Consider the following 26,442-nt stretch of genomic DNA (forward strand, 5'->3'; position numbering starts at 1 on the left):
GTGGGAGGGAGTGGGGGGAGGGGGAGTTGGAGGGAGGGAGGGGAGTTGTGGGAGGGAAGGGGTGAGATAGTGGGGAGTTGTGGTGGGAGGAAGGGGGTGAGAGAGTGGGAAGTTGTGGGAGGGAAGGGGTGAAAGAGTGGGGAGGGGGTGAGGGAGTGGGGAGTTGTGGGAGGGAGAGTGGGGAGTTGTGGGAGGGAGGAGGATTGGGGAGTTGTGGGAGGGAGAGTGGGGAGTTGTGGGAGGGAGGAGGATTGGGGAGTTGTGGGAGTGGGGAGAGGGGGGTTGTGGGGAGTAGGAAGGATGATCCTTTAGAACAGAGATGAGGAGAAATTTCTTCAGCCAGGGTAGTGAATCTGTGGAACTCATTTCTGCACAAGGCTATGGAGGCCAAGCCATGGATAGATAGATTCTTGATTAGCAAGGGATCAAAGAAGGCAAGTATGGGTTTGAGAAACTTATAGACAGTAGACAATAGACAATAGGTGCAGGAGTAGGCCATTCAGCCCTTCGAGCCTGCACCACCATTCAATATGATCATGGCTGATCATTCCTAATCAGTATCCTGTTCCTGCCTTATCTCCATAACCCTTGATTCCACTATCTTTGAGAGCTCTTTCCAACTCTTTCTTAAATGAATCCAGAGACTGAGCCTCCACTGCCCTCTGGGGCAGGACATTCCACACAGCCACCACTCTCTGGGTGAAGAAGTTTCTTCTCATCTCTGTCCTAAATGGTCTACCCCGTATTTTTAAGTTGTGTCCTCTGGTTAGTAAATTGCCTTCCTGTTCTTGCCATCAAAGTGGATAACCATACATTTATCTACATTAAACTGCATCTGCCATGCATCTGCCCACTCACCTAACTTGTCCAGGTCACCCTGTAATCTCCTAACATCCTCATCACATTTCACCCTGCCACCCAGCTTTGTATCATCAGCAAATTTGCTAATGTTATTGCTGATACCATCTTCTATATCATTAACATATATTGTAAAAAGTTGCGGTCCCAGCACGGATCCCTGCGGTACCCCACTGGTCGCTGCCTGCCATTTCAAAATGGAGCCGTTTAACACTACCCTTTGTTTCCTATCAGCCAACCAATTTTCAATCCAATCTAGTACTTTGCCCCCAATACCATGCGCCCTAATTTTACTCACTAACCTCCTGTGTGGGACTTTATCAAAAGCTTTCTGAAAGTCCAGGTACACTACATCTACTGGATCTCCCTAGTCCATCTTCAGAGTTACATCCTCAAAAAATTCAAGAAGATTAGTCAAGCATGATTTCCCCTTCATAAATCTATGCTGACTCTGTCCTATCCTGTTACTACTATCCAGATGTGCCGTAATTTCATCCTTTATAATAGACTCCAGCATCTTTCCCACCACTGAGGTCAGACTAACTTGTCTATAATTTCCTGCTTTCTCTCTCCCACCTTTCTTAAAAAGTGGTATAACATTAGCCACCCTCCAATCCTCAGGAACCGACCCCGAATCTATTGAACTCTGGAAAATAATCAACGCATCCACGATTTCCCGAGCCATCTCCTTCAGTACCCTGGGATGCAGACCATCAGGCCCCGGAGACTTATCAACCTTCAGACCTAACAGTCTCTCCAACACCAAATCCTGGCAAATATAAATTCCCTCAAGTTCAGGTCCTTCAGCCACTGTTACCTCAGGGAGATTGCTTGTGTCTTCCCCAGTGAACACAGATCTGAAGTACCCATTTAATTCCTCTGCCATTTCTTTGTTCCTGGTAATATATTCCCCTGTTTCTGTCTTCAAGGGCCCAATTTTAGTCCTAACCATTTTTTTGCCTTGCACATACCTAAAAAAGCTTTTACTATCCTCCTTTATATTATTGGCCAGTTTACCTTCGTACCTCATTTTTCCTCTGCGTATTTCCTTCTTAGTAATCCTCTGTTGCTCTTTAAAAGTTTCCCAGTCCTCAGTTTTCCCACTTATCTTTGCTATGTTATACTTTTTCTCTTTTAACTTTATATGTTTCTTAACTTCCCTCGTCAGCCACGACCACCCATGCCTCCTCCTGGGATCTTTCTTCCTTTTAGGAATGAACTGATCCTGCAACTTCTGCATTATACACAGAAATATCCGCCATTGTTCCTCCACGGTCATCCCTGCTAAGGTATTGCACCATTGAACTTTGGCCAGCTCCTCCCTCATAGCTCCATAGTTCCCTATATTCAACAGAAGTACTGTCACTTCCGACTGTACCCTCTCCCTCTAAAATTGCAGATTGAAGCTTAATGTATTATGGTCACTACTTCCCAATAGCTCCTTCACTTCGAGGTCTCTGACCAATTCTGGTTCGTTACACAATACCAGATCCAGAATTGCCTTCTCCTGGTCGGCTCTAGCACCAGCTGCTCTAAGAATCCATCTCTGAGGCACTCCACAAAGTCTCTTTCTTGAGGTCCAATACCATCCTGATTCTCCCAGTCTACCTGCATGTTAAAATCCCCCATAATAACTGTAGTAACATCTTTACGACAGGCCAATTTTAGCTCCTGATTCAACTTACATCCGACATCCAGACTACTGTTTGGGGGCCTGTAGATGACTCCCAAGAGGGTCTTTTAGCCTTAGTATTTCGCAGCTCTATCCACACTGACTCTACATCCCCTGACTCTCGGTCCCCCCGCGCAAGGGACTGAATATCCTCCCTTACCAACAAGGCCACCCCACCCCCTCTGCCCGTCAGTCTGTCCTTACGATAGCATGTGTAGCCTTGAATATTCATTTCCCAGGCCCTGTCCACTTGAAGCCACGTCTCAGTTATCCCCACAATATCGTATCTGCCAATTTCCAAAAGAGCCTCAAGCTCATCCATCTTATGTCTAATGCTTCGTGCATTCATGTATAATATTTTTAATTTGTTACTGCCCTCACCCTTCCCATCAACCCCTATTTCATTCAACCTTACAGCATGATTCCTTTCCGAGTTTTCTGCCTCATTGATACAGTTGTCTTTCTTGACTTCTCTTGTTCTAACTTTCCCTTCAATTTCCTTTTTAAACATCCAGTTTGTCCCCTCTCCCCCGCTACTTAGTTTAAATGTAGCGGTGCTGCAGTAGAAAACCTGCCTGCCAGAATGCTGGTCCTTAACCTATTAAGGTGCAAACCGTCTCTCTTGTAGAATTTATGCTTACCACAAAATATACCCCAGTGATCCAGGAACTTAAAACCTTGCTTCCTGCACCAGTTCCCCAACCTGCAGCCATGATCAAATGGTGGAGTAGACCCGATGGGCCAAATGGCCTAATTCTATTCCTATTTGTTACTACCTTACAATCAGAGAGAGTGGTAACCGGACCGACATCCAAGGGGGTGGAGGATGGGTCTTGGGGGAATCTGGACACAACTTGCAATGCCAAGCCATACAAGGCTATTGGCCAAGTGCTGGAAAATGGGATTAGAATAGTTAGCAGTTGTTTTTGACTGGCATGGAAGTGATGAGCCAAAGGGCCTTTTTCTATGCGTTAGATTTCTATGATTACAAACTGACACTAGGCTCATCCATAAAACTAGGTAAAAACAATGACTGCAGATGCTAGAAACCAGATTCTGGATTAGTGGTGCTGGAAGAGCACAGCAGTTCAGGTAGCATCCGACGAGCAGTAAAATTGACGTTTCGGGCAAAAGCCCTTTATCAGGAATAAAGGCAGCGAGCCTGAAGCGTGGAGAGATAAGTGAGAGGAGGGTGGGGGTGGGGAGAAAGTAGGATAGAGTACAATAGGTGAGTGGGGGAGGAGATGAAGGTGATAGGTCGGGGGCGGGAGGAGGGTGGAGTGGATAGGTGGAAAAGAAGATAGGCAGGTAGGACAAGTCACGGGGACAGTGCTGAGCTGGAAGTTTGGAACTGGGGTGAGGAGGGGGGGGGGGGAAGAGGAAATGAGGAAACTGTTGAAGTCCACATTGATGCCCTGGGGTTGAAGTGTTCCGAGGCGGAAGATGAGGCGTTGTTCCTCCAGGCGTCTGGTGGTGAGGGAGCGGCAGTGAAGGAGGCCCAGGACCTCCATGTCCCCCGCAGAGTGGGAGGGGGAGTTGAAATGTTGGGTCACACGGCGGTGTGGTTGATTGGTGCGGGTGTCCTGGAGATGTTCCCTAAAGCGCTCTGCTAGGAGGCGTCCAGTCTCCCCAATGTAGAGGAGACCGCATCGGGAGCAACGGATACAATAAATGATATTAGTGGGTGTGCAGGTAAAACTGTGATGGATGTGGAAGGCTCCTTTAAGTCCTTGGATAGAGGTGAGGGAGGAGGTGTGGGTGCAGGTTTTGCAGTTCCTGCGGTGGCAGGGGAAAGTGCCAGGATGGGAGGGTGGGTTGTAGGGGGGCGTGGACCTGACCAGGTAGTCACGGAGGGAACGGTCTTTGCGGAAAGAGGAAAGGGGTGGGGAGGGAAATATATCCCTGGTGGTGGGGTCTTTTTGGAGGTGGCGGAAATGTGGGCAGATGATTTGGTTTATGCGAAGGTTGGTAGGGTGGAAGGTGAGCACCAGGGACGTTCTGTCCTTGTTACGGTTGGAGGGGTGGGGTCTGAGGGCGGAGATACGGGATGTGGACGAGATGCATTGGAGGCATCTTTAACCACATGGGAAGGGAAATTGCGGTCTCTAAAGAAGGAGGCCATCTGGTGTGTTCTGTGGTGGAACTGGTCCTCCTGGGAGCAGATAGGGCTAAGACGTAGGAATTGGGAATACGGGATGGCATTTTTGCAAGAGATAGGGTGGGAAGAGGTGTAATCCAGGTAGCTGTGGGAGTCGGTGGGTTTGTAAAAAATGTCGGTGTCAAGTTGGTCGTCATTAATAAAGATGGAGAGGTCCAGGAAGGGGAGGGAGGTGTCAGAGATGGTCCAGGTAAATTTAAGGTCAGGGTGGAATGCGTTGGTGAAGTTGATGAATTGCTCAACCTCCTCGCGGGAGCACGAGGTGGCGCCAATGCAGTCATCAATGTAGCGGAGGAAGAGGTGGGGAGTGGTGCCGGTGTAATTACGGAAGATCGACTGTTCTACGTAGCCAACAAAGAGACAGGCATAGCTGGGGCCCATATGTGTGCCCATGGCTACCCCTTTGGTCTGGAGGAAGTGGGAGGATTTGAAGGAGAAATTGTTAAGGGTGAGGACCAGTTTGGCCAAACGAATGAGCGTGTCGGTGGAAGGGTACTGTTGGGGACGTCGGGAGAGGAAAAAACAGAGGGCTTGGAGGCCCTGGTCATGGCGGATGGAGGTGTAGAGGGATTGGATATCCATGGTGAAGTTGAGGCGTTGGGGGCCGGGGAAACGGAAGTCTTAGAGGAGGTGGAGGGCGTGGGTGGTGTCTCGAACGTATGTGGGGAGTTCCTGGACTAGGGGGGGATAGGACAGTGTCGAGGTAGGTAGAGATGAGTTCAGTGGAGCAGGAGCATGCTGACACAATGGGTCAGCCAGGGTGGTCAGGCTTGTGGATCTTGGGAAGGAGGTAGAACCAGGCAGTGCGGGGTTCCCGGACTATGAGGTTGGAAGCTGTGGGTGGGAGATCTCCTGAGGTGATGAGGTTCTGTATGGTCTGGGAGATGATGGTTTGGTGATGGGAGGTGGGGTCATGGTCGAGGGGGCGATAGGAAGAGGTGTCCTCGAGTTGGCGTTTGGCTTCAGCGGTATAGAGGTCAGTGCGCCAGACTATCACTGCGCCCCCTTTATCTGCTGGCTTGATGGTAAAACTGGGAAATGGCCTTGCCCTATCCAGACAACTGGGCACTAGCCCCAGCTAGGCATTGGCTTTATCCAGACAACTGGGCACTGACCCCAACTTGGCAACAGCTCCATCCACACAACATGGTACTGACCCCACTGCACATTGACTCTGGCCACACAGCTGGACACTGGACTCTTCAATGCATCGAGACATCAGATATTGGCCCTGTCAACATATCTAACACTGGACTTCGAACATTGGCTCCTTCAATACATCTGAGCAATAGCTCCAGGACCAAGTACAACTGACATTGACCTTTTCAATACAACCAGCATTGGACAATGGCCCTTTCAAAACAAGTGATCTTGTAAATACTACAGACAATGGTTACTGACTATTTCAAGACAACCCTCACTGGGCACTGACCTTTTCAATATAACTGGCACTTGACTTTTAAATACACCTAACACTGAACATTAGCTATCTCCATACAACCAGCATTGGAAATCTCCCTTTCAATAAAACTAGCATTGCCTTTTTAAATACAACCAGCATAGGACACTGGAATTCTCAATACAGTTGGGCACTGGTCTTTTTTAATACAGTTGGTGCTGGGTCTTGACCTTTTCAACACAACCAGAACTGGCCTTTTCAACACAACCAGAACTGGCCTTTTTAATACAAAAAGCAATAGTCACTGACCATTTCAGTACAACCATCACTGGGCCTCGGCCTTTTTAAGACAATTATCACTGGACCACAGCCAATTAATAATAAACAGAACTGAACTTTTTAATATAACTGGCACTGGCAACTGGCATTTTCAACATAACTAGGGATGGGTTGGCCAAAGCAAAGGGTGCACGTATGATAATGCTCATGTATTTTTAACTTCACCTTGGATTAGAGAAAACAGGAAGTCCAAGAATTACACACTGGAGACGACATTTCATTTTAGGTCAACACAACCCCATAATGTACTTTTTTGACACATTGTTCATATGTGTAAATGAGATTTGGGAGCAATGGGGAAGGGGGAGAACCTGAAGAGACAAAAATGGAGAAAGAACATAGGTGCCCTGAGTTCTGCAACTGAGACGCTGTCTGGGGGGTAAAACTAGACACCCTGAACTGGACAGAATGTAATTAATATGCCAGAATCCCCACTCTCTATTGGAAAGTATGCTATTTGGTGAGACTGAAATCGAGCTTGACTGAGATGCCAACCATAGCTGAACAGGCTGCTAAAAATCAATGTTTAGCCTCATGTGATATAGAGAAAGGCAGCATATAGTCTGCGATCGGACAGCCTGGAGAAGCTCAGATGATGTCAACTGGGGGTGATATCAGTTTAGTGCTTGCGTCTGTTAATAATCTTACTCTCAATGGAGGAAGGGCTCTTTGTCCAGCGTCAAGAAGGCAAGACAGCAATGAACAAGCAGTGTTCCATGGGATCTTTCCATTCTTGGAAAGTTGACCAATGAGATTTGGACACATTCTTAACAGGAACTGAAGGGAATGTCATCTTCAGGAATCACCTCATGACTATTTCCACCGTACCAATTTTAATTCTGCTCTTAAATCCCCTGCTCCTGCTCCTGCTCCTGCTCCTGCTCCTCCTCCTCCTCCTCCTCCTGAAACCATTGGCTCTTTACCAAGGTGCCAGCTGGGCTCCTGACACACCATCAACCATGGGGGGCATTATAGCCAAACCCTGTTCACATTACACATTAAACCAGTTTGGCAGAAAGACAGTAACAGGGATCAGAGTAGATAGATTAGATTAGATTACATTAGATTAGATTACATTACAGTGTGGAAACAGGCCCTTCGGCCCAACAAGTCCACACCGACCCGCCGAGGAAACCCACGCAGATACGGGGAGAACGTGCAAACTCCACACAGTCAGTCGCCTGAGGTGGGAATTGAACCCGGGTCTCTGGCAGCAGTGCTAACCACTGTGCCACCGTGCCGCCCACGGTCAGTGGGGTCAGTGAGGTCAATTGTAAAAACCTTGTTGACACCCTCACCCTGTCCCAGATGAGACCAAAAACCCCAGCAGAGACCAAGGAATGGATCTGGTCTTGTATTGGCGGAGGCAGCAGCAGCCTTGAAGGGGAGCATGGAAAAGCAAGGGAGCCATGAGGAAAACAAAGACTCAGAAATGAAGGGCAAGAACAAACCACACAATGCACTGAGCATTTCCCTAACTCGCATACCTTTATTCACAGCACTCCCACACCCCACTTCCCCATCCCCCCTCATATTCCAGCCACAATGAAATCTCCTGGGAAAGGCCAAGAAGAAACCCTTAAGTGAGGGGGAGGGGTGTCTCAGGAGCACTGGGTTAGAAGTACAGGGTGAGAAGAGTGAATCAGGATTGCACCAGGATTCAGTATGGTACTTGTCCTGCAATGATTGCTGCCATGTTGCCTGTAATTGCTATTGTCCTATTTTTAAAGCTTCACATCAGAAATCTCTTGTAAATAGAGCTGAAGAGAGGGAATTTACTGGGGCAGACCAAAGTGTATGACTTCTTTAAAAAAATGCTGGCTCTCAGGAGCACTGTGCTTGGATCATTTGATGTGGCTTGCTGGGTGGGGATTTAGGATGCTGAAGTGCAGTGAAGGAATCAGGACTGATGTGATTCCCTGCCCCCACTTTCACCCACCCACACACATACGCACACACACACACACTGCCTGTGAGTTCAGACAGACTGAAGAGGCAGCAGAAGGTCTTTTGTCTGAGACTTGACAAAGAGCCACTACAGACAGCCTGCCCACGTAGGCCACCAAGTCAGCTGGTCTCTCTTAAAGAGACAAGCCACTGTAATGCAGGAAGCTAATAGGGGATTGTTTCCCCCAACTTTTTCTCAAAGCAACCATCTGGTGTGGTTTTGTGTTACCCAACTTGGGGGTAGCCCAATTTAATTTTTTCTTCATCACCACCCCAATCTTCTTGCGACCTGTGCAAGGTTAGTTGAACTAAGAAAATTGAGTTAAAAAGCCAATCAGCTGTGATCTGATTGACAACAAACTCCTGTTCTGTAATCAGCCAGAATACTGTCAAGCTGAATTAAGACAAAGATGTTAAGACAAAGATGGGCAAAAATTCTCTCTCTCAGAAGGCAGATTTTCCAAAAGACCATAAGATATAGGAGTAGAATTAGGCCATTTGGCCCATAAAGTCTGCTCCATCATTCGATCACGGCTGATAAGTTTCTCAACCCCATTCTCCTGCCTTCTCCCTGTAAGCTTCTAAAAGGTCATTCATTCTCTCTGAAGCTCGTGTCTCCTACTGGAGGAAACATCTTCTCCACATTCTTTCTATCAGTATTCTGGAAGTTTCAATGAAAACCCTCCCATCCTTCTAAATTCCATTGAGTACAGACCCAGAGTCCTCAAATGCTCCTCATATGACAAGCCCTTCATCCCCACGATAATTTTTTAAATCTCCTCTGGATCCCCTACAAGGCTAACACAACCTTAAGTCCATAAAACCATAAGACATAGGAGCAGGACGTAGGCCATTCAGCCCAGCAAGCCTGCTCTGCCATTCAATCATGGCTGATAAGTTTCTCAATTCCATTCTCGTGCTTTCTTCCTATAACCCTTGATCCCCTTGATACTCAAGAACCTATTTTTCTCAGTCTTAAATATACTCACACAGCCTCCACAGCCTTCTGTGGCAATAAATTCCATAGATTCACCAATCTCTGGCTGAAGACGTTTCTCCTGATCTCCATTCTAAAAGGAATTATTCTAAGGCTGTGCCCTTGGGTCCTAGTCTCTCCTAGCAATGGAAACATTTTCCTAACATTTACTCTGTCCAGGCCATTTAGAATTCTGTATGTTTCAAATAGATCCCCCCCCCCCTCATCCTTCTAAACTCCATCGAATATAGACTCAGAGTCCTCAAATGTTCCTCATATGTTAAGCTTTTCATTCCTGGGACCATTCTCGTGAACCTCCTCTGAACACGCTTCAGGGCCAGTACACGCTTCCTGAGATATGGGGCCCAAACATGCGCACAATACTCCAAATGTGGTCTGACCAGAGCCTTATAGAGCATCAGAAATACATTTCTACTTTTATACTCAAGCACTCTCAAAATAAATGCCATCATTGCATTTGCCTCTTAACTTCTGATTCAACCTGCAAGTTTACCTTGAGAGAATTCTGGACTAGAACTACCAAGTCTCTTTGCACTTCAGACTTCTGAATTTTCTCCCCATTTAGAAAATTGTTCATGTCTCTATTCTTCCTACCAAAGTGCATGATCTCACACTTTCCCACATGGTACTCCATCTGCCACTTGCCCACTCTCCTAACCTGTCCAAATCCTTCTGCAGCCTCCCTGCTTCCTCAATGCTACCTGTACTTCCACCTATCTTTGAATCATCTGCAAACGTAACCAGAATGCCCTCAGTTCCTTCATAAAAAGTTGTGGTCCTAACACTGAGCCTTGTGGAACAACACTTGTCACTGGCTACCATCCTGAGAACAATCCTTTTATCCCCACTCTCTGCTTTCTGCCAGACAGCCAAGTTTCCATCCGTGCTTGCCTCGAACACCATGGGCGCTTATCTTACTCAGTAGCCACCTGTGCGGTACTTTGTCAAAGGCCTTCTTGAAGTCCAGGTAGATAATATCCATTGGCTCTCCTTGGTCTAACCTGTTTGTTACTTCCTCAAAGAATTCTAGCAGATTTATCAGGCATGACCTCCCCATGAATGAAACCATGCTGACTTTACCCGATTTTACCATATACTTCCAAGTATTCAGAAATCTCATCCTTCACAATGGATGAGATTTCTCCCTCAGATAAGGAGCCCAAAATGGTCACAAATGTGGTCTTGACCAGAGTTTTATGCAGTCTCAGCGGTACACTCCTGTTCTTGTATTCTAACCCTCTCAAAATGAATGCTCACATTGTATTTGCCTTCCTAAGTGCCACTGAATCTGCATGTTAGAACTGAGATGAGGAGGAATTTCTTCAGCCAAAGGATGGTTAATTTATAGAACTCATTGCTACAGAAGGCTTGGGAGATCAAGTCATTGAGTGTATTTAAGACAGAAATAAATAGATTCTTGATTAGTAAGGGATCTAGGGTTATGGGGAAAAGGGAAGAGAATAGATTTTAGAAATATATACGCCAGGATCGAATGACAGAGCAGATTTGATGGGCCAAATGACCTTATTCTGCTCCTATATCTTATGGCCTGACACTAACCTTAAGAGAATCCTGATCTAGGACTTCTATATTCCTTTTTGCTTCAGATTTACAAAGTCTTTCCCCATTTAGAAAACAGTCTACATCTCTATTCTTCTGTCTAAAATGCATAACTTTCCCACATTGTATTCCATCTGCTACTTTTTTATCCATTCTCCCAGCCAGCCCTCCTCACCTTCTCAATAATACCTGTCCCTCCACCTTATCATTGTATTATCTGGCAAACTGAGCAACAATGTCCTCAGCTCCTTCGTCCAGGTTGTTAATGTATAACTTGAAGAGTTGTGAACCCAGCACTGTACCCTGCGGAATTCACTCATCACCAGGCTGCCATACTGAAAGAGACTCCTTTATCCCCACTTTCTGCTTTCTGCCAGTCAGCCAATCTTCTATTCAGGTCAATACCTTACCTCTATAGCCACGGGCTCTTATCTTATTTAGCAGCCTCCTGTGACGGCATCTTGTCAAAGTTCTTTTGGAAATCAAAATAGATCACATCCATTGGCTTTCGTTCATCTAATTTGCTCATTACACCCTCAAAGAGTCCTAACAGATTTGTCAGGCATGACCTCCCCTTGAAGAAGGCATGCTGAATCAGCCCTACTTTATCATGCACCTCCAAATACCCCGCAATCTCATTCTTAATAATGGACTCTAAAAACTTACCAATGATCAAGTTCAGGCTAACCGACCTATCATTTCCAATTTTCTGCCCCCTCCCTTCTTAAACATGGGCATTAGATAAGCCATTTTTCAGCCCTCTGGACTCTCCCTGACTCTCGTGATTCCTGGAAAACCACCAGCAATATCTCCATCATCTCCTCAGTTATCTCCTCCAGAAATTTGGGGTGTCATCCATCTGGTCCCAGTGATTTATTCAACTGTTGATTTTTCAGCTTCCCTTGCACTGTCTCCTTAATGACAGCCACGACCCTCACCTCTGACCCCTGACTTTCTTGAAGTTCTGATAAGCTACTGCTGTGTTCCATTGTGAACTCTCTTCCTCAAAAGGTAGTGAAAGCAGAGTCTTTGAATATTGATTCTTGATAAGTAAGGGGGTAGTGGAAGGTTATCGGGTGTAGGTGTGAATGTGGAGTAATCAAATCAGCTGAATGGCGGAACATGCTCGAATGGCCTATTTCTCCTCCTAAGATGAAATGTATGAAAGTGAATCTTAACTAGTGCCACAGTTAACTACTGTCCCTTTCAGTACCTCAATGAGGAACATGCGGGAGAGAGCATCAAATTCGCACTCTCACCAAATGAATGTGCTGCATTTTTACAGCCACTTTCAAAAGGAATAAAAAAATGGATTGCCACAGTTTCCTGATCCCACTTGAAGGGCAAGGTCATGGGTACATCTGCACAAAAGAAGGATTACACCTTATAATAATGCTCCCTGAAAGTAAGTAACTAATAGCCTCATCTCATGGTCAAGCAACCTGATAAGGTATCAGAGAGAAATCTTTTTCAAAATGAGGGATCTCACTTACTTATCAATGTAGTCCGCTTAGTCAGCCAGTGATCCTTGTAGCTTCGGACTCCAATGGGAACAGGAGAACCTGTAGATAAGCACCAATGAATTTAATCCTGAGGAATCCAATATCTGACTGATCAAACAACCAAAACATGTCCATTTTGTCTTCTTAAGTTTTCTTTCTAATTCATATTATACAGTATTGGCCTCCAGTCCCCACCATCTCCTATGCAGACTTAGAGTGTTCCTCCAATGAAGAATATCTGAGTTCCAGGTCTTTCATTACAACTAAAATAGAAATTAAACAGCACTAGCTGCAAATAATATCGTAGTTGAACAACTAAAAATTGCATTTATGTAGCAACTTTCATCTAGGAAATATCCCTAGGTGCTTCATGATAATGTGATCAAAAGCCAACAGTAAACATGGGAGCTACTAGACCTAAAAGCATGGTCCAAGATTTTGATTTTAAGTAGTGACGTGAAGAGATTAAGAGAGTCCAAAAGGTTTAAGAGAGGAATTCCAATTGGTGCTGATTATCATGCTGCAAATTGTGTTGTAGAGCCTCAATAGTGGGACAGTATAACTACAATATGACTTGCAGTTTCCATTATAAATGTGGTCATAGGATTTCAACAGGAAAGTTCACAGAAACAGAGCAAGGACAGAAGATAATGTAATGCATTATTGGATGCTTTGGAGAGGGAGCAGAGAAGGTTTACAAGGATGTTGCCTGGTATGGAAGGTGCGAGCTATGAAGAGAGGTTGAATAGGTTAGGTTTATTTTCATTAGAAAAAAGGAGATTGAGGTGGGACCTGATTGAGGTTTACAAAATCATGAAGGGTATAGACAAGGTGGATAGAGACAAGCTTTTTCCCAGGGTGAAGGATTCAATAACGAGAGGTCACACTTTCATGGTGAGAGGTGGAAAGTTTAAGGGGGATACACGTGGCAAGTACTTCACACAGAGGGTGGGGGGCGTTTGGAACGTGTTGCCAGCAGAGATGGTAGAGGCAGGCACAGTAGATTAATTTAAGATGCATCTGGATAGATGCATGAGTAGGTAGGGAGCAGAGGGAAACAGATGCTTAGGAATTGACCAACTGGTTTAGACAGTACATTTGGATCGGCTCAGGCTTGGAGGGTCGAAGGACCTGTTCCTTTGTTCTTTGGTAGATAGCAAGATATCAACATAACTGGAGATAAATTAAAATGTTATACTGTTTTGATATTCTGCTTACCATCTTTTGGTACATTCATTTCTGGTGTCCTGTGATCTTTCTTAATCTGTTAAAACAAATAAAATTCACTTTTAGACAGGTCCTTTCTAAGTGAAATGCCACAAAGCACTTTTCACACAACAGATTACTTTTACGGTGTAATCTAACACAACAGTTAATTTAAACACATAGTTCCAGAAATAGCAAATGAATTTAATATGGTTTAGCTATTTGGGTTGAGAGTCAGGAATGTTGACCAGAAACTTATCAGGCCAAGTCATAGAGATACTGTGGCTACAAGATCAGGTCAGAGTTTAGGAATTCAGTAGCAAGTAACTCACCACCATATACCACTTGCAAGTCAGGACTACGAGGGAATACTCCTCACTGGCCTCGAAAAGTGCAGCTCCAACATTAGTCAAAATGTTTGACAACATTCAGCACAAAGCAACTCACTTGACTAACACACCCACAAACATTCACCAACACTTCCTGCCACTATTGATGCTCAGTGGCAGCAGTGTCTACCAGCTACAAGATGCACAGCTACAACTCATCAAGGCTGCTTGAACAACACCTTCCAAACCATGATCACTACCATGCAGAAGAAAAGGCAGCAGATACATATAATCCACCTCCAAGTCACTCACATCATGACTTAGAAAAATATTGACGCTCAGTCAAAATTCTAGCTCTCACTAATATAACTGTGGGTCTACCTACACATGGACTGCAGTAGTTCAAGAATGCATCTCAGCACTAACTATTCCAGTCTGGATTAGAGCGGTGCTGGAAAAACACAGCAGGTCAGGCAGCATCCTAGAAGCAGGAAAATCAATGTTTCAGGCAAAAGCCCTTCATCAGGAACTAACTATTCCAGGGCTAATGCTCGCCAATAAATACTGGCATAACCAGTGAAGCCCATGAATATTGCATGTCAATTTTCAGTAGTTACATGCTCTATTTCAGATAAAACGTCATATCAACAAAGTTTAGATTAGATTACCTACGGTGTGGAAACAGGCCCTTCGGCCCAACAAGTCCACACCGACCCTCTGAAGAGTAACCCTTTTCCCTCTGACTAACGCATCTAACCTCTGGGCAATTTAGCATGGCTGATTCACCTGACCTGCACATCTTTGGACTGTGGGAGGAAACCAGAGCACCCGGAGGAAACCCACACAGACATGAGGAGAATGTGCAAACTCCACACAGTCGCCCAAGGCTGAAATTGAACCTGGGATCCTGCTGCTGTGAGGCAGCAGTGCTAACTACTGAACCACCGTGCCGCCCCTTAAGTCAATGGTCATTATCGTCTTTCGAACTGTTCACACTATGTTTTCCTTTCTCACTGGCATTTTAAATTACCTGCTTCTCCATTCTGAAACCTGTTTTGTCCGCTTATTCTTCAGGGTAAATGGTGAACGAAAGTGATTTAAACAAATTGTGACTCTTGTTCCTGTATTTTTTTTTTACATTTTTTGTTCACTGAACTCTTACTGCACTTGGTTAATATTATATAGTTTTTAAAAGGGCTCTATTTTTTATTCAATTGTTAGACGCCTTGCTGATTTTGCATTTTTAAATTTTATTCTTTTATCATTTTGGTTTGGAACTGGGAACTGTGAGCCAAAGATGAGTTTTGGACTGTGGCTAACAGGCTTGTGTTAAAAGGAAAACAAACTAAATTGGCTTTTATTTATTCATTAACTGCAGGTTGGTTCCTAATCAAAAGATTCTGCAGATGTTTCATCACCAGAGAAGAGCATTATGTTTAAACTGATAGCAGAAGTTGGCTATCAACAAGATCAGTACCTGGGAATTGGTTCCAGTAAGTCTGGATAAGATCTTATGCTCAAGCAGATGGCAGATGTTGAATGGTAACAGGGTTCTCCTGAAGATGGACAGTGTTTCAGGAAATGGTCAGAGTAAATGGATTTTGGACTGTGTTTTATGAGAGAAAAGGAATCTAGCTATTGATGCTACAGCATGAAAATTTGAAATCTCCGTAACCTCCCATAAACAGCTCTTGAAAGCTCAGAGAATAGAAAACTAAAGTTTCTGTATTATTGTCTTTATCTAAGTATAAAGGTGATTCTGAATGACATCTTCAGAAAATCAACCAAGAAATCATCATATAGGCCTGTGGAACAATGCATTATGGAAACCACTTAAATAATCTGGCCAGTTTTGTTATTTTCTTTTATTTATCCCTTAACTGTGTTTGTTTCTGTCCATCTTTTGTGTTAATGGAGGTGAAACAAAGGCTTTTGGGTCTATAGCATAGGCCAGTTAGATTTGGCATTTATGTTCTGCTGAAGTTACTATATTGTTAATAAATTTGAGATTTTGGAGAAAATTTGTAGCTCAGGTTGTGGATCAAGTTGTAAAGTTGCTTTCTGAAATTTTGGTAAATGGGGTCCAAATTGATATATTTGTTGATGGAGTTCTGGTTTGAATGCCAGGCCGCTTGGAATTCCCCTGTGTGTCTTTATTTAGCCTGTCCCAGGATGGATGTATTGTCCCAGTCGAACTGGTGTCCCTCTTCGTCTGTGTGTGTGGATACCAGTGATAGTTGGTCATATCTTTAGGTGGCTAGTTGATGCTCATGTATCCTGGTGGATAGCTTCCTGCCCGTTTGTCCAATGTAACGTTTGTTGCAATCCTTGCAGGGTATTTTCTATATGACATTCATTCTACTGGTTTTTGGTAACAGGGTACTTTAAATTCATCAAGAGCTGTTTCAGTGTGGTGGTAGGTTTGTGAGCTACCACGGTGCCTAGGGACCGGAGAAGTCTGGTCGTCATCTCCGAGATGTCTTTGGTGTATAGCAGGGTGGCTAGAATCTCTGGGTGCGTTGTGTCTTATTGTTTGGGTCAGTTATGCAGGAATTGGCAGACTGCGCTTATTGGGTGCCTGTTATTCCTGAATACGGTGCATAGGTGTTTTTTCTCGGCTTCTCATAGTTCCTGGGTCTTGCGGCTTGTTTAAATAATGTCCTCAAGGAGCTCTGTTTGTGGGTGTTCGGGTAATTGCTCCTGTAGTTGAGTACCTGGTCAGTGTGTGGCTTTCCTATACAGGCTGGTTTGCAGCTCTCCATTGGCTTTACATTCATCCTGGGACAATACATCTGTCCTGGGACAGGCTAAACAAAGACACGCATGGGAATTCCTGGAGGCCTGACATTCAAACCAGAACTCCATCAACAAACATATAGATTTGAACCCCATTTACCAACCTCTCAGAAACAGAACGGGAAATGATATCACCTTGATGTATGTTTGCTCGCTGAGCTGGAAGGTTTGTTTTCAGACGTTTCGTCAACATACTAGATAACATCATGACTGAGCCTCTGGATGAAGCACTGGTGGTATGGTTCGCTTTCTATTTATGTGTTTAGGTTTCCTTGCATTGGTGATGTCATTTCCTATGGTGATTCCATTTCCTGTTCTTTTTCTCAGGGGTGGTAAATGGGATCCAAGTCAATGTGTTTGTTGATAGAATTCCAGTTGGAATATCTTGCTTCTAGGAATTCTCGTACATGTCTCTGTTTGGCTTGTCCTAGAATGGATGTGTTGTCCCAGTCAAAGTGGTGTCTTTCCTCATTTGTATGTAAGGATACTAGTGGGAGTGGGTCATGTCTTTTTGTGGCTAGTTGATGTTCATGCATCCTGGTGGCTAGTTTTCTGCCTGTTTTGTTACTGTTCTTGCAAGGTATTTTGTAAATGACAATAGTTTTGCTTGTTGTCTGTATAGGATCTTTCAAGTTCATTAGCTGTCGTCTTAGTGTGTTGGTGGGTTTGTGGGCTATTATGATGCCAAGAGGTCTGAGTAGCCTGGCATTCATTTCTGAGACGTCTTTGATGTAGGGGAGAGTGGCTAGGGTTTCTGGAATGTTTTGTCTGCTTGTTTGAGTTTGTTGCTGAGAAATCAGCAGACTGTGTTCAATGGCACCCGTTTTTTTTTAATACACTGTATAGGTGATTTTCCTCTGCTCTTCGTAGATCCTCTGTGCTGCAGTGTGAGGTGGCTCATTGAAATAATGTTTTAATGCAGCTTCGTTTGTGGGCGTTGGGATAACTGCTTCTGCAGTTCAGTATTTGCTCTGTATGTGTTGTTTTCCTGTAGACACTAGTTTGAAGTTTCCTATTGGCTGTTTGCTCTACTGCGACATCTAGGAATGGCAGTTTGTTGTTGTTTTCCTCCTCTTTTGTGAATTTTATGCCAGTAAGGGTATTATGATGGTCTTGAACGTTTCCTGTAATTTGTTTTGTTTAGTGATGACAAAGATGTCATCCATGTAGCGGACCCAAAGTTTGGGTTGGATGGTTGGCAGAGTTGTTTGTTCCAGTCTCTGCATTACTGCCTCTGCTAAGATCCTACCACAATAAACCGAGACTGATAAATAGCAAGTGGGACAGAACACCAGAGGCTCACTGGTGATGTTACCTAGCATGGTGATGAAACGTCTGAGAACAAATCTTCTACATTCTATCAGCTCAGCGAGCAAATTGACAACCTGTTAATAAATTGCTAAGTCTTTTATTTAAGATACAAACTAGTGTCTGGAATTTATTATTCATAGTCTGGGATTGGTTATTCAAAAGTCTGGTTAGGAACCACTAGGGTCAATTTTGAGGCATCTCAATTTAATTTTATTGTGTTACAAACATAGAGGTAGAAAGGCTGATTTGGATTGGTTGTCTGTCTCCATGACATAACACAATGGATACTATTACAGGTATCCGAAATTCTGAAATCCAAAAAGCTCCGAAATATTTTTCATAGAGTGTGGAACGTTATTTTGGCATGCAATCAGGTGACCTAACCCCACACCCACTCAAACCACATCAATCAGATGTGACATGGCAGCGTGGCCCAGCACTGGCAGGCGTCAATTGTGTCTCAGCACTCATACTATTCACATGTGCATCTGCTGTTAGGTAATTTTTAAAATTTCATTGTGAAAATGTCGTTTATTCCAAAATCTGAAAAATTCCGAATTCCAAAAACAATTGGCCCCAAGGATTTCAGATAAAGGATTGTGTACCTGTACCTGTACCACCATTTCTGAATCTAATTGATCATGGTATTGAAGGCGGCTTCTAGATTTAAACCCTGAATAGTAAAGATAGAGGGAGGTGGCATTAAAAAGGTGAGCATTAATGCAGAAATGAAACTAACACAGGCACCATGGGCGAAATGGCTTCCTTCTGTGGCAGATTCATTTCTGTATCTTCCAGCAACAGTTACATTTCTTTCAGAACATTAACAATCAAGAATAAACAAATGTTACAGGCCTTTTTATTGCCCCTCTTATAGCCAATCTCCCAGCACCACATCCATTGGTTTGAAGTCAATGTGCGCTCTTCAGACATTAGTTTACGTCTCTGATGATACTGCATGTTGTTCCTGTGCTTACTAGTTCCCGTTTTGCATTGCATTTGCTTTCTTAATTGGCAATGAAAACCAAATGTGAGGCTAATCACTTCTTTGCTGACACTGTCAGGTGCAATTTGTGTCAAAGCTTTCATGTTCCATGTTTGCAATCATCATTGGTTCCCCTGCTGCCCTATTCTCCCAAACCCTCTCCCAATCTCTACAAAAATTCCAACTCAAGGCCCTGCCCAGGACATTCTTGCCATCCAGCTCTAATTGGAGTTAAACAGAGATACCAGAGCATTGCTGGATTTGCGCTGTAGATCAACAGAGGGAGGAACATTGCAACTAAATCAACAAGAAAGCCAATGATGTTAGTGAAGGCAGATTTCAGTTATCCACTCAGGAGATGGAGAAACCCAAGTCTGGAACAGGGATCACGAGATTCTCCGTGGACCTTTCTTGTTGTGTTCATAATTGCAACACCTCTCACACTCACTGCAATTCTTTATAAGATGAGGTGATATTGTGTTGGGGAGAAAGAGAGGGATGAGAAGACATAATCCAAGAAAGATGAGACATCTGGAAAAATATATTTAATGTAAGCACGAATCAGGATTTGATGTGAGGAAACTCGTATGTTCAAAGGAATCTCAATTCAGAAAAAAAGTGCTCAGTATTTTTGGGATGATAAGGTTCAGAAAGGGAGGTACAGACATAAGATGAGTGTGTTTCTCATTCCCAACACTGACCTGAGGAAGTAAGCACCAGATGAATATCTAAAATTCCCAATACTGAGGACATCCTTTACACCAGATGACTCAGCCCATTGTAGCGACAAAACATTTGTGATGCTAGCTATTGCTGCAAACCACATTAAACCATACTCAATTCACTGACCAATAAAGGCAAACATACAAAACGTCTTCTTTACTAGCCTCGATTTGTATGAGTGGGGAAGGGTAAGGGAGGAAGGGGCAGGGAAGTGGGTGTTGTGGAGATGGAGAAGGGGAAGCAAGGAGTGGTAGGAGGGAGAGAAGGGACAGAATGAGGGAGGTAGAAAGTGGGTCGATGGAAGGCAAAAAAAGAGATGCCATCAGCAGGTGGTCTGATTTTGACAAGTTTGTGATAGGTGTTACTGTGCAGAAGCTTCAGCATGAAAAGCTCAACAGAAAATGGAACCAAAGAAAGCTGAACAGTGCCACCTGGCTGTTATCAAGGAGACTGTTTCAAATCAAGTCATGGAGTCATAGAGATGCACAGCACAGAAAAAGACCCTTCCATTCAACTTGTCCATGCTGACCAGATATCTAAATAAATCTAGTCCCGTTTGCCAGCAGTTGGTCCATATCTCTTTAAATCCTTCCTATTCATATGTCTATCCAGATGTCTTTTAAATGTTGTAATTGTACCAGCTTCCATCACTTCCTTTGGCAGCTCATTCCAGATGCGCACCACCTTCTGCATGAAAAAGTTGTCCCTTAGGTCCCTTTTAAATCTTTTTTCTCTCACCGTAAATTTATGCCTCTAGTTTTGGATTCCCCTACCTTTAGGAAAAGACCTTGACGACTCAGTCTAGCCATGCCCCTCATGATTTTATAAACCTCTGTAAGGTCACCACTCAGCCTCTGACGCTCCAGAGAAAATAACCCCAGCCTGTTTAGCATCTCCCTATAGCTCAAACCCTCCAATCCTGACAACATCTTTGTAAATCTTTTCTGAATCCTTTCAAGTTCCACAACATCCTCCCTATAGCAGAAAGACCAGAATTGAACAGAGTATTCCGATGCTGGTCAAACCAATGTCCTCTACATGACCTCCCAACTCCTATACTCAATGCAATGACCAATACAGGCAAGCATAAAAAACATCTTTACTATCCTGTCTACCTGCGATTCCACTTTCAAAGAACTATGAACCTGCACTCCAAGGTCTCTTTGTTCAGTAATACTCCCAGAAACTTACCAATAGTCATACAAGTGAATAAATCTGGTGACTATCCCACAATATAAAGAAATAGATTAAATGTTGGCAATGTTACACTCTCTCTCTCACTCACTCCCTCAAATATGTTCGTATTTTCAATAATATTAGAAACCTATGATTACATTACTTCCAATAAAATTAACACTAGCATGTAACAATGAGACAGAAGAAAATGTGATTGCCCTTCTTAGAGCAGAGAGTGTGAAGGGGAGGTTTAATTGAAGCATTCAAAATCAGGAAGAGGTCTAATACAAAGGAAGATATTGTTTCCAGGGCAGAAAGGTTAGTAACCAGAGAGACCAAAGCTAAAGAGAATCAGCAAAAGAACAAAAGGGACAACATAGGAAGAGGGGTAAGCCATTCAGCTCTTCAAGGCTGTGCTGTCTTTCAATAAGATCATAGCTGATCATCCACTTCAATAACTCTTTCCCTTTATATTTCCTATATTTTTAAATCTATCTCTACTTTAAACAGAGCCAATAACTGAGGTTCTACAGCCCTCAAGATTATAGTTTACCAAACATTCACCACCTTCTGAGTAAATCAGAATTTGTGTATTTCAGTTCTAAGTGGTGTTCCCCTTACTTTCAAAATTGCTTTGGACTCCCCAACCAGTGGAAATATCTTACCAGCATCTATCCTAATCATTTATGTAATTTTTAAGTTTCAATGAGATCACCTTTCATTCTTCAAAACTCTAGAAAATACAGGTCCTCTCTTCATAGGACAGTCATGTCACCCCAAGAAGAAGTCTGGTGAACCTTTAACATACATACAAACACAGGTGGTTGACAGGGCCCTTAGCCAGGTCTGACCCATCTCCCATATTTGGCCTCACCCTCTCTCTTCCCTTCCACAAAAGCGATAGGATTCCCCTTGTTCTCACCTACCATCCAACCAGCATCCACTCTATAAGATCTTCAGCAACCATTTCCCCCATCTCCACAGGGATGCCACCAGCAGACATATATTCCCCTCCCCTCCCTTGTCAGCCTTCCAAAGGGACCATTCACTCTGGGACACCTGGTCCACTCTTCTTCACTCCCAACACTCCCCTCAGCCCACAGCATCTTCCCCTGCAATTGCAGAAGGTGTAACATCTGCCTATTTACTTCCTCCCTCCTGAGTATCCAAGGCCTCAAAAACACCTTCCAGGTGAAGCAGCACTTTACCTGCTCTTCACTCAATCTAGTCTACTGTACTGGTTGCTCACAATGTTGTCTCCTTTACACTGGGGAAACAAAGCGCAGACTGGGTGATCGCTTTACAGAACTCCTATGTACTGTCCACAAAAATGACCCTGAGCTTCCAGTTGCCTGCCACTTCAACACACCACCATGTTTCCTGGCTAGCATTTCTGTCTCAGGCTTGCTGCAATGAAGTTCAGCGCAAACTGGAAGAACAGCACCTATTTTCCACTTGGGGCCTCTGCAGGCTTCTGGACTCAATATTGAGTTCAACAATTTTAGGGCTGGAGCACCTTCCTCCCCTGTGCTGACCCCAACCCTCACATACCAGGCCTTGACATCAAATGGCCTGCTACCACACACAACCCATTGCTAGCTACTAATAGTCCCCATTCTCCCACCCTGACCTTTATCCACTCCTTTGTCAGTCCAACTGTTTTTCTCTCTCTTTGGGCTCTATCTCCACCTATCATTTCCTCCTCTCCCACCTCCCCCAACTTCTGCATAAATATCAACAATTTCCTAGCTACAATCAGTTCTGAAGAAGAGTCACTGGAACCCGCAACATTGACTCTGCTTTCTCACCATGGACGCTGCCAGACTTGTTGAGTTTTTCTAGCAATTTCTATGTTTCATTTGGATTGTCAGCATCTGCAGTTCTTTCAGTTTTTTGTCTGGTGAACCTTCATTACACTCTCCCTATGGCAATAATATCTTTCCTGAGGTACAGGGATCAACATGACTCATAGCACTCCAGGTGTAGCCTAATTACGCTCCTATACAATTAAAGCAAGAGTTCACTAATCCTCTTGCGATAAACATACCATGAACCTTCCTAATAACTTGTTGCACTTGCATGTACGTCTTAGGTTACTCATCGTAAAGGACACCTGCGTCCCTTTGTACACACTACGATATCCAACCTGTTACCATTTAAGAAATACTCTATACATCAGCTTCTCCACTCAACATTGAAACCTCACTTTTTTCACACTATATTCCATCTGCCATGCTCTTACACACTAAATCTGTCCTAATCCTCTTGAAGCTGCTTTGCCTCCTCCTTATGGGCACACATTCCGACCTTATTTTGTGTCATCTGTGAACTTGAAATTATTACATTCTGTTACCAAATACAAATCACTGACATAGATTGAAGGCATTTGGGGTCCTAGTACTGATCCTTGCAATACTCCCCCAGACAGAGTCTGCCAATGCAAGAATGACCCATTTTTAAAATTTGATTTGTTGTTATCTGGAATGTGCTGCCCGACAGGGAGGTAGAAGCAGATTCAATAGAAAGTTTCAAAAGGTAATTGGATAAATTATGGAATCATAAACTCATACAGTATGAAACAACCCTTCGGTCCTTACAGTCCATGCTGACCAAAATCCCAAACTAAACTAGTCCTACCTGCCTGCACTTATCCCTCCAAATATTTCTTATTCATGTACTTATCCAAGTATCTTTTAAATGTTTTAACTGTACCCACATCCACCGCTTCCTCTGGAAGTTCATTCCACACACAAACCACTCTCTAGTAAAACAGTTATCTCTCATGTCTTTTTAAAATCTTTCTCCTCTCATCTTAAAAATATGTCCCCTGTTTTGTTTATTTTTGTAAACTTGTAAAATGTTAAATTTCTAATAAAAATATCTATTAAAAAAAAGCCCCCTAGTCATAGAATCATACAGTCACAAAGATGTATAGCATGGAAACAGACCCTTCTGTCCAACCCATCCATGCCGACTAGATATCCCAACCCAATCTAGTCCCACGTGCCAACACCTGGCCCATATCTCTCCAAACCCCTCCTATTCATATACCCATCCAAATGCCTCTTAGTCTTGAAATTTCCCACCAGGAAAGAGACAGCTAAACACCTCTTTAACCATCCTATCATATGTGATACAAACTTGAAAGAATCATGTACCTGAATTCCGAGGTCTCTGTTCTACAACTCTGCCCAAGGCCTTACTTTTAATTGTATAAGTCTTGCCTTTGTTTATTTTATCAAAATACAATACCTCACATTTATCCAAATTAAACTCCGTTTGCCACTCTTCAGACCATTGACCCAATTGATCAAGATCTCTTAGTAATAAAATCAGAAATTGCTGGAAAAGTTCAGCAGGTATACCAGCATCTGTGGAGAAAAATCAGAACCTCAGAGTTTGTAACTTTCTTCACTATCCACTATATCACCCATCCTGGTGTCTTCTGCAAAAGTACTAACCATGCTTTCTATTTTCTTATCTAAATCATTTAAATAAATGACAAACAAAAGTGGACTCAGCCTCAATCCCTATTGAACAATGCTGGTCACAGGTCTCCAGTCCAAGAAAACAACCCTCCACCATCACTCTCTGACTCCTGCTATTAAGCCAATTTTGCATCCAATTGGCAAGCTCACTCTGAATCCCATGTGACTATCCCTCATCATTCGTTGCCTCTTCAAATGCACACAAATCCGATCTTTCAGAATCACTTTGAACATCTTACACACCAGCAAAGTCAGACTCACAGGTATATTATTCCCAGACTTCTGCTTACATCTCTTCTTAAACAAAGGTACAACATTATCCACTCTTCAGTCATTCAGCATTTCACCTGTATTTATAGATGATACAAATATTCCACAATTTCCTCCCTAACTTCCCACAAAATCCTGAGATATACTAGATCAGGTCCTGGAGATTTATCCACCTCTATATCTTCTAAGACCTCCAGCACTTCCTCTTTTGCATTGTGAACTGTTTTCAAAACATCAATATTTATTTTCCTGAGTTCTCTAGCCTCAGTTTCTTTCTCCACAGTAAAAATTGATGCAAAATATTCATTTAATATCTATCCCATCTCCTGAAGTTCAACACAAAGACGAGCTCTGTGATCTTTAAGGGGCCTTACTCTCTCTCCAGTTGCTGTCTTGCTCTTAATGTACTTGTAGAGTCTCTTTGGATGATCCTTAACCTTATTTGCCAAGGCTATCTCATATCCTGTCTCTGCCTTCCTGATCTCCCTCTTAAGAATGCCCCGACACTTTTTATACTGATAAAGTGATACTGATACTGGGAATGTATACTATACTCCAGATGCGGTCTCACCCTGCATAATGAAAGCATAACCTCCTTGGCTTTGTATTCAATTCCCCTCACAATAAAAGGTAACATTTGATTAGTTTTCCTGATTACTTGCTGCGCCTTTTGTGATTCATGGACTTGGACACTCCGATCCCTCTACATCTCAGAGCTCTGTAATAACTCACCATTTAATTAATATACTTACTTTTATTCTTCCAGTCACAATGGACAATTTTACATTGTTTCACACTATAAACTCCATATGCTAGACCTTTGCCTAGTCACTTAAATAATATTCCCTTGTACATACTTACGTCATCTTCACAATGTACGGTGCTACCTATCTTTGTGTAATCAGCAAACTTAGCAATCTTACCTTCCACCCCTTCATTCAAATCATTTCTATGAATTCTAAATAGTTGAGGTCCCAGCGTTGATCTCTGTTATGCACTGCTCATAAGTTCTTGCCAACCAGGAAGTGACCCATTTATAACTACTCCATTTTCTATTAGCTAACTAGTCTTTTATCCATGCTAATATAGAATCATAAAATTTTACAGTACAGAAGGAGGTCATTTGATCCACTGTGTCTGTAAAAGCTCCCAAAACAGCTCCCTAACTAGGCCTACTCTCCAGCCTAACTCTGTAGCCCTCTAACTTCATCACTTTCAAACATGTATCCAACTCTCTTTGAAACTGCCAATGTAATCCACCTCCACCACTCTCCCAGGCAGTGCATTCCAAATTCTAACAACTCTCTGATTAAAGAAATTCTCTTCATCTCACTCTTAGCTCCCTTGTTGACAATCTTGAAATTGTGACCCCTACTTACTGACGTACCAACTAGCAGAAACAGAATAGCCTTCTTTACCCTGTCAAAATTGTTCGTAATTCTGAACACCTCAATTCTTAATCTTCTCTGCTCCAAGAAGAAAAAGCCCTATCTGTCCAATCATTCCTTGTATTGAAAATCCTTTATTCCTGGTATCATTCCAGTTAATCACCTTTAACTTTTCTCCAGGACTTTAACATCCTTACTTAAAAAAGGTACTGAGAACTGCACACAATACTCAAATGTGGTCTGACCAATAATTTGCAGAGGTGTAGCATCACTTCCTTCCTTTTATACTCAATGCTTCTATTTATAAACCCAAGAATCCTATTGCCTTCTTAACAACA

At 43.3% G+C, this 26,442-nt stretch overlaps 1 protein-coding gene across 2 annotated transcripts in view; it reads right to left on the bottom strand.

The window, feature by feature from the left end:
• rcor2 (REST corepressor 2) overlaps positions 1–26,442 on the bottom strand; it is a 79,458-nt gene that overhangs the window by 35,595 nt on the left and 17,421 nt on the right. For both annotated transcript variants that reach the window (XM_087983809.1, XM_043682542.2), the window contains exons 2-3: positions 13,651–13,696; positions 12,424–12,492 (exon numbers count right to left, since the gene is read on the bottom strand). In XM_087983809.1, the coding sequence (XP_087839935.1) occupies positions 12,424–12,492; positions 13,651–13,669 (88 nt within the window). In that variant the 5' untranslated portion in view covers positions 13,670–13,696. The remainder of the gene's footprint in view (positions 1–12,423; positions 12,493–13,650; positions 13,697–26,442) is intronic.

The sequence above is a fragment of the Chiloscyllium plagiosum genome, unplaced genomic scaffold (assembly GCF_037043375.1).
Source record: "Chiloscyllium plagiosum isolate Xiang-an unplaced genomic scaffold, Cpla_swu_hap1 HiC_scaffold_46, whole genome shotgun sequence".
Classification (NCBI taxonomy): Eukaryota; Metazoa; Chordata; class Chondrichthyes; order Orectolobiformes; family Hemiscylliidae; genus Chiloscyllium; species Chiloscyllium plagiosum.